Genomic DNA, 9,148 nt, shown 5'->3' on the forward strand with positions numbered 1-9,148 from the left:
AACTGGTCAGAATTATTTCAATGCAAAGCATTAGGGAATAGACCAGCCTATAATACTGTTTTAATAATTTTTATTTATTTATTTTTATTTCACCTTTATTTAACCAGGTAGGCAAGTTGAGAACAAGTTCTCATTTACAATTGCGACCTGGCCAAGATAAAGCAAAGCAGTTCGACAACATACAACAACACAGAGTTACACATGGAGTAAACAACATACAGTCAATAATACAGTAGAAAAAAAAATAAGACTATATACAATGTGAGCAAATGATGTGAGATAAGGGAGGTAAAAGCAAAAAAATGCCAAAGTGGGAAAGTAAATAAAGTATAGCAAGAAAAACACTGGAATGGTAGATTTGTAGTTTGAAGAAAGTTCAAAGTTCAAATATAAATAATATGGTGCAAAGGAGCAAAATAAATAAAATAAATAAATACAGTAGGGGAAGAGGTAGTAGTTTGGGCTAAATTATAGATGGGCTATGTACAGGTGCAGTGATCTGTGAGCTGCTCTGACAGCTGGTGCTTAAAGCTAGTGAGGGAGATAAGTGTTTCCAATTTCAGAGATTTTTGTAGTTCGTTCCAGTCATTGGCAGCAGAGAACTGGAAGGAGAGACGACCAAAGGAGGAGTTGGCTTTAGGGGTGACCAGAGAGATATACCTGCTGGAGCGCGTGCTACAGGTGGGTGCTGCTATGGTGACCAGTGAGCGGAGATAAGGGGGGACTTTACCTAGCAGGGTCTTGTAGATGACCTGGAGCCAATGTGTTTGGTGACGATTATGAAGTGAAGGCCAGCCAACGAGAGCATACAGATCGCAGTGGTGGGTTGTATATGGGGCTTTGGTGACAAAACGGATGGCACTGTGATAGACTGCATCCAGCTTGTTGAGTAGGGTATTGGAGGCTATTTTGTAAATGACATCGCCGAAGTCGAGGATTGGTAGGATGGTCAGTTTTACGAGGGTATGTTTGGCAGCATGAGTGAAGGATGCTTTGTTGCGAAATAGGAAGCCAATTCTAGATTTCACTTTGGATTGGAGATGATTGATGTGAGTCTGGAAGGAGAGTTTACAGTCTAACCAGACACCTAGGTATTTGTAGTTGTCCACAAATTCTAAGTTAGAACCGTCCAGAGAAGTTATGCTGGATGGGCGGGCAGGTGCAGGCAGCGATCGGTTGAAGAGCATGCATTTAGTTTTACTTGTGTTTAGGAGCAGTTGGAGGCCACGGAAGGAGAGTTGAATGGCATTGAAGCTCGTAATAATAATAATAATAATAATAGTAATAATAATGCCACAAGACAGAATCATAGAAATTGGTATTTGATTTTTATGGGAACTGGGCAGATCCTTGGTGAAACAGGACTTGGAAGGGTGGCAGCTCAAGACTGCACATACTGCACCAAGAAGAAAGCCTATGTGCTCATGAGCCACAGTAACATCTCTTCATACTGTAATAAAATGAAGGAGTAGCATGATATTCCGAGGCATGATTCGAACCCAGTATCATATAGTCCAGAGCCGGACAAGTTACCGGCGGTAATCATGTGGTAATTGTGCTTATCACCGGCCGGGTCATTACCATACCTATAATGTCCTCAGCAGACCAGAGTGCAGACAAGAAGGATGTGTATTATCATCAGGCATGACACCTGAGAGAGAGCTTTTCTTTTCTTTTTTTTGCTCTCAAATCCCTGGATTTCTAGTCCCAATGTACCATGCCCTTCAGAGTAACAGCGTGGTGTCACTCGCGTGCTGCTCCATTCCAGTGACATCACCCACTGAGTCACGGGTAGCTCCATGCACAGCCCCACCCAAGCCCTCCCTCGAGAACGGGGGAGTGTCACTGTCCACAGCTGTTGCTGTGGTCATGGCGACAGCGGGGTCCCCACTCCGATTGGCATTAGAGATGACAACAACGTAACGATCATCTTCCTTAGGAACTGAAAAGGGGGAGGTCCGGTCTCGTCTGGCTGCAGGAAGGGGAGGAGCTAAACAGGTGGCAACAGGAAGGGGAGGAGCTGAATTGGTTGCTATGACTGCAGGAAGGGGAGGTGCTAAAAAGCGGCAAATCTAGGTGGGGGTCTGCACAAACCCCATGCTCCTCCTCAGCGAAACTGGTGTTGATGTAGATGATGTCCTCTTTGCTGGTAGAAACCTCTGGAAGTTTCTCTGTCAGCTTCTCCAACAGTTCTCTTACCTAAGGGAAGATGGGAAGATTCATGATTACGCAGTCTTTGTTTATGTCTGCGTACCAAATTGCACCCTATTCGTTATATACACACTCAGATAAAAAAACGGTTCTTCGGCTGTCCCAATAGGAGAACCCTTTTTGGTTCCAGGTAGAAACATTTTGGGTTCCCAGTACAACCCTCTACCTGGAACCAAAAAGGGTTACTCTATGAGGACAGCCAAAGAACCCTTATAGGTTCTAGATAGGGGTGGCAGGGAGCCTAGCGGTTAGAGCGTTGGCCCAGTAAACGAAAGATCGCTGGTTCTAATACTCGAGCTGACATGGTGAAAAATCTGTTGATGTGCCCTTAACCCTTGCAAGGCCCTTAACCCTAATTTGCTCCAGGGGTGCCATACTACCATGGCTGACCCTGTAAGACACGTGTCAAACTCATTCCATGGAGGACCGAGTGTCTGTGGGTTTTCACTCCACCATTGTACTTGATTGATGAATTAAGGTCACTAATTAGTATGACACTCCCCTCACCTGGTTGTCTAGGTCTTAATAGAAAGGAAAAAACTGAAACTTGCAGAAACTCAGTGGAATGAGTTTGACACCCCTGCTGTAAAAAAAACATTTCACCAAACCATCCTGGTGTATTTCACAATAAAAAATGTTTTTTTCCCTAAAGAGTGTAGTGCACTACTTTTGACCAGGGTATCTATGTCTATGGCTGCATCACAATGGCACCCCAATCCCTATATAGCGCACTACTTTTGACCAGAGCCCTTTGGGTTATAGGGTGCCATTTGGGACACAAGCCTTTGTCTAGAGCACTACCCAAGCAGTTCTCTCACCTGAGTGAAGATGGGGCGGTCCAGGGGGTCAGTACGCCAACAGCTGTACATGGTCTCATACCTGGTGGACAGACAGTGGGACAGGAGAAGATTTAAGGTCATTTCAATGTAAAAGGTTCCATGAGTACCAACATGTGAAGTTCATAGGAGCATGTCAAATTGGGTGTCAAAGTAAAGCTAAGAGTCTATATTTTTGTTGTTGAAATTAAGGCATATATACTACATTGTTCAACCATTTTCCATCTAATTAGGAATAAGCAATAAGAAAAGGCTTTGGACAAATTTCTGGACAAACAGATGGAAAATGGGTCTTCGACAACATCTACCAGACAAAGTCTTAAAAGGTATTAGAAATACATCAAAACACAATAATGTTGAAGTAAAAACCCCTGCCAACTAACATCAATCATTTAGTTTTGGAGAGACTTTTCTGCCTTCTATAAGTTTGAAACATTGCCTTGTGCCTTGTAATTCATCTACCAAAAACCCACATACTGTATCTTTAAGATATTTTCAAATTTCTCTCCCTCATGAGGAGGGAGGATAATGAAAGTTCTCACAAGTAACAAGTAAAGGTAGACCTATCAATTAGTTATAGTGTTTTTACTGATTTCAATTTTGTTTATCAAAGGGCTACCCAGACCCCTCTTAAGCTGCTGCTACTCTCTGTTTATAATCTATGCATAGTCCCTTTAACTCTACCTACATGTACATATTACCTCAATTACCTCAACTAACCAGTGCCCCCACACATTGACTCTGTACCGGTACCCCCTGTATATAGCCTCGCCTGTTATTTTACTACTGCTGTTGAATTATTTTCTACTTTTAGTTTCAATTTTTTTAACTTAAAACCTGTTGAGAACAGACGCTAGCAGAACGCCTAGCCAATATCCAATGGAACAGCGTGGCGCGAAATACAAAAACCTCAAAAATCAAATAATTTTAACTTCTCAAACAAATGACTATTTTACACCATTTTAAAGACACACTAATCCAACCACATTGTCCGATTTCAAAAAGGCTTTACAGCGAAAGAAAAACATTAGATTATGTTAGGAGAGTACATAGACCAAAATAACCACACAGCCATTTTCCAAGCAAGCATATATGTCACAAAAACCCAAAACACAGCTAAATGAAGCACTAACCTTTGACGATCTTCATCAGATGACACTCCTAGGACATTATGTTACACAATACATGTATGTTTTGTTCAATCAAAGTTCATATTTATATCCAAAAACAGCATTTTACATTGGCGCGTGATGTTCAGAAAATGTATTCCCGCCAAAACCGCCGGTTAATTTACAAAAATACTCATCATAAACGTTGATAAAATACATAACAATTATTTTAAGAATTATACACTGCTCAAAAAAATAAAGGAAACACTAAAATAATACATCCTAGATCTGAATGAATGAAATAATCTTATTAAATACTTTTTTCTTTACATAGTTGAATGTGCTGACAACAAAATCACACAAAAATAATCAATGGAAATCCAATTTATCAACCCATGGAGGTCTGGATTTGGAGTCACACTTAAAATTAAAGTGGAAAACCACACTACAGGCTGATCCAACTTCGATGTAATGTCCTTAAAACAAGTCAAAATGAGGCTCAGTAGTGTGTGTGGCCTCCACGTGCCTGTATGACCTCCCTACAACGCCTGGGCATGCTCCTGATGAGGTGGCGGATGGTCTCCTGAGGGATCTCCTCCCAGACCTGGACTAAAGCATCCGCCAACTCCTGGACAGTCTGTGGTGCAATGTGGCGTTGGTGGATGGAGCGAGACATGATGTCCCAGATGTGTTCAATTGGATTCAGGTCTGGGGAACGGGCGGGCCAGTCCATAGCATCAATGCCTTCCTCTTGCAGGAACTGCTGACACAGTCCAGCCACATGAGGTCTAGCATTGTCTTGCATTAGGAGGAACCCAGGGCCAACCGCACCAGCATATGGTCTCACAAGGGGTCTGAGGATCTCATCTCGGTACCTAATGGCAGTCAGGCTACCTCTGGCAAGCACATGAAGGTCTGTGCGGCCCCCCCAAAGAAATGCCACCCCACACCATGACTGACCCACTGCCAAACCGGTCATGCTGGAGGATGTTGCAGGCAGCAGAACGTTCTCCACGGCGTCTCCAGACTCTGTCACATGTGCTCAGTGTGAACCTGATTTCATCTGTGAAGAGCACAGGGCGCCAGTGGCGAATTTGCCAATCTTGGTGTTCTCTGGCAAATGCCAAACGTCCTGCACGGTGTTGGGCTGTAAGCACAACCCCCACCTGTGGACGTGGGGCCCTCATACCACCCTCATGGAGTCTGTTTCTGACCGTTTGAGCAGACACATGCACATTTGTGGCCTGCTGGAGGTAATTTTGCAGGGCTCTGGCAGTGCTTCTCCTGCTCCTCCTTGCACAAAGGCGGAGGTAGCGGTCCTGCTGCTGGGTTGTTGCCCTCCTACGGCCTCCTCCATGTCTTCTGATGTACTGGCCTGTCTCCTGGTAGCGCCTCCATGCTCTGGACACTACGCTGACAGACACAGCAAACCTTCTTGCAACACCTCGCATTGATGTGCCATCCTGGATGAGCTGCACTACCTGACCCACTTGTGTGGGTTGTAGACTCCGTCTCATGCTACCACTAGAGTGAAAGCACCGCCAGCATTCAAAAGTGACCCAAACATCAGCCAGGAAGCATAGGAACTGAAAAGTGGTCTGTGGTCCCCACCTGCAGAACCACTCCTTTATTGGGGGTGTCTTGCTAATTGCCTATAATTTCCACCTGTTGTCTATTCCACTTGCACAACAGCATGTGAAATTTGTTGTCAATCAGAGTTGTTTCCTAAGTGGACAGTTTGATTGCACCGAAGTGTGATTGACTTGGAGTTACATTGTGTTGTTTAACTTTTTATGGATGGGGGCAGTATTTTCACGGCCGGATAAAAAACGTACCCGATTTAATCTGATTATTACTCCTGCCCAGAAACCAGAATATGCATATAATTATTAGCTTTGGATAGAAAACACTCCAAAGTTTGTAAAACTGTTTGAATGGTGTCTGTGAGTATAACAGAACTCATTTGGCAGGCCAAAACCTGAGAAGATTCCAAACAGGAAGCGCCCTCTCTGACCATTTCTTGGCCTTCTTGATCATCTCTATCCAAAGCAGGGGATCTCTGCTGTAACGTGACATTTTCTAATGCTCCCATAGGCTCTCAGAAGGCGCCAGAACGTTGAATGACGACTTTGCAGGCCATGGCTGAAAAACAGTAGCGTATTTGGATAGTGGTTGATCTGAGAACAATGAGACTGGGGCGCGCGTGCACGAGAAGAGTCCATGTTTACATTTTCAGTCTTTGAACGAAAACAACGACTCCCGGTCAGAATATTATCGCTTTTTTACGAGAAAAATCGCATAAAAATGGATTTTAAACAGCGTTTGACATGCTTCGAAGTACGGTAATGGAATATTTTAACATTTTTTGTCACGAAACACGCCGGGCGCGTCACCCTTCTTTACCCTTCGGATAGTGTCTTGAACTAGGAGTGTCATCTGATGAAGATCATCAAAGGTTAGTGCTGCATTTAGCTGTGGTTTTGTTTTTTGTGACATTATATGCTAGCTTGAAAAATGGGTGTCTGATTATTTCTGGCTGGGTACTCTGCTGACATAATCTAATGTTTTGCTTTCGCTGTAAAGCCTTTTTGAAATCGAACAGTGTGGTTAGATAAAGGAGAGTCTTGTCTTTAAAATGGTGTAAAATAGTCATATGTTTGAAAAATGCAAGTTTTCGGATTTTCGAGGACTTTGTATTTCGCGCCACGCACATCATTGGATATTGGAGCAGGTGTTCGTCTAGCGGAACGTCTAGATGTAAGAGGTTAAGTGTTCCCTTTATTTTTTTGCGCAGTGTATTTAACCCCTTATTTTTGGCACTAAACAGTCTCCATACTTCCATTAATCCATACTTCTATTAATTGGACCTTCAGATGAGTCCTGTGGACATCCTTGAGCAAAACATATACGTGTTCATGTAACATGTCTCACCTTTACACAGAGGGGTCATATTAGCGTGCAGCCCAAACTGTTTAGACGCTACAGACAGAAGTTGGCAGATCGGCTGTACCAACTTCAGACGAGTCCCAAGACGCTTGTGGGGGGGTCGTAGAGCAAAACGGCCAAACCGTTCGGACACTACAGATGATTTTGTTAGAAAACAGATTTTCGGGATGTGTCATGGCCTGACAAACACTGCTGTAGCTCCGTCACCTTTCACCGCAGATGGAAATGTTACAAAGGCGGAGGCGGTAGATTGAGACGCATCCACTGAAAAAAATCTGAAACCTGTAGTATAAACGGACAGATTTTTATGGGGATTTTTGTATTATGTTATTAGATTTCCACGCGCGCATGGACATCAACCTTAGGGGGTCTTAAGATGAATGCACAAACTGTCAATCGCTTGGGATAAGAGCACCTGCTAAATGACTCAAATGTAAATATGTAAATCATTCAAACGTTGTCTGTTTTGTGTCTTAATAAACCACTGGGGAGAGTTGCAGACATGACTTCTTCAGTTGGTCTGTATTGTCCTGGCTGTATCATAATGTTCCTTAGCCTGGTCCCATTTCTGTTTGTGCTGTATGGTCAATATTAATTGACAATGACCTTATATGTTGACAACACAGCACAAACAGCTCTGGGACCAGGCTACATGTTCCTATCCACGAAAGCCCAAACCATGTAGACAAGATAAACACTCACAGTTCATCTAGGCAGTCAGTTGGCTGCTTCAGCCTGTGGCCCTCCAGTAGGTAGTCATAAATCTCATGGTTCTGGATGCCAGGGTACGGCGTCATGCCCCGCGTCGCTATCTCTCCCACGGTCACACCAAATGTCCACTGCAAGAAGACACACGATTATATTCTCACACAAAAACACCACATGTATACGTATAAAAGTAAAAATCAAGTAGCTGACAATTACACGCGCAATATTTGGTTTTGTGTTCCTAGGTTATGCTAGCTACCACTAAAATACCATGTTACATGCTGTTTATTCTGGTGAGAACTCTGTTAAGCTACCCAAGGACTATCCAACGACCAGAGCTGTGGCTGTGGGCTGAACTTCACGGGCTGGCTGATTAATATTTTCAGAAAGGGAACTAGTCAGAAAGGGAACTGGTCAGAAAAGGGAACTGGTCAGAAAGGGAACTGGTCAGAAAGGGAACTGGTCAGAAAGGGAACTGGTCAGAAAGGGAACTAGTCAGAAAGGGAACTAGTTAGTGGAATAACAGTTCATTTTCTTTCTCTCTGATACAATTACATGTATTCCCACCATCAGTAAAGGATTGAAAGATATGAAACTAGCAGATGGGGGCTCTCTCAGTCCTTCCTTATCACATCACTGTGTGTGTGTGTGTGTGTGTGTGTGTGTGTGTGTGTGTGTGTGTGTGTGTGTGTGTGTGTGTGTGTGTGTGTGTGTGTGTGTGTGTGTGTGTGCGCGTGCGTGTGGGGGGGGGGCTCCTTACCACATCACTCTTTACAGTGAAGACTCTGTCGGCCAGGCTCTCCACTGCGATCCATTTCACAGGCATCTTGGCTATCCTGCCCTGTCTGTAATAATCACCACTGTTGATCTTCTTAGACAAGCCGAAGTCTGCCACGTACACCGTCATGTCATCACGCAGCCTGTAGGACCAGATCAACCAACCAATCAATACAACTTACTAGAAACAGATCAAAGTTGACTAGTCAGGATAAGCATTTGGCCCTTATAAAAAAAAGGCTAGAGCAATGTGTTTACATCACAATGACACGTTGGTAATATGGTGGACAGTAACAGTGAGTTTTATAATATGGTGGACAGTAAAAGTGAGTTTGGTAACACTGTAGATCATTACCCAGCCGACAGTTTCATTCCTCTTAGATTAGGGAAACCTTGAGGGGAACTCCCTCTCATATCTTAAACCCTCAGAGTTCAAGCTAGGGCAGGTCAACCACAGTTTAACAGTTCTTGGTGTTTACTTAAACACACAGACACACATTCTTCCCTTATCCTAGTCCAACCTCGTTAGACTTAGGCTTAACCCTTTAGTTACTCATTCTA

General features: G+C 43.6%; 1 protein-coding gene across 2 annotated transcripts; it reads right to left on the reverse strand.

Moving 5' to 3' along the window:
* Positions 1 to 1,238: 1,238 nt before the first annotated feature.
* LOC115152627 (tyrosine-protein kinase Mer-like) lies at positions 1,239 to 8,134 on the reverse strand. Of its 2 annotated transcripts, XM_029697388.1 has the most exons (4): positions 8,027 to 8,134; positions 7,805 to 7,941; positions 3,030 to 3,090; positions 1,239 to 2,199 (listed from the first exon to the last, which is right to left on the reverse strand). In XM_029697388.1, the coding sequence occupies exons 2-4, from the start codon at positions 7,897 to 7,899 to the stop codon at positions 1,936 to 1,938; spliced, it is 420 nt and encodes a 139-aa protein (XP_029553248.1). In that variant the 5' UTR covers positions 7,900 to 7,941; positions 8,027 to 8,134; the 3' UTR covers positions 1,239 to 1,935. The 2 variants fall into 2 exon arrangements, with proteins under 2 accessions (XP_029553248.1, XP_029553247.1); XM_029697387.1 differs by having other exon boundaries at positions 7,805 to 8,134.
* Between the last annotated feature and the right edge of the window lie 1,014 nt (positions 8,135 to 9,148).

Source organism: Salmo trutta, chromosome 18 (genome assembly GCF_901001165.1).
Source record: "Salmo trutta chromosome 18, fSalTru1.1, whole genome shotgun sequence".
In the NCBI taxonomy this organism is placed as follows: Eukaryota; Metazoa; Chordata; class Actinopteri; order Salmoniformes; family Salmonidae; genus Salmo; species Salmo trutta.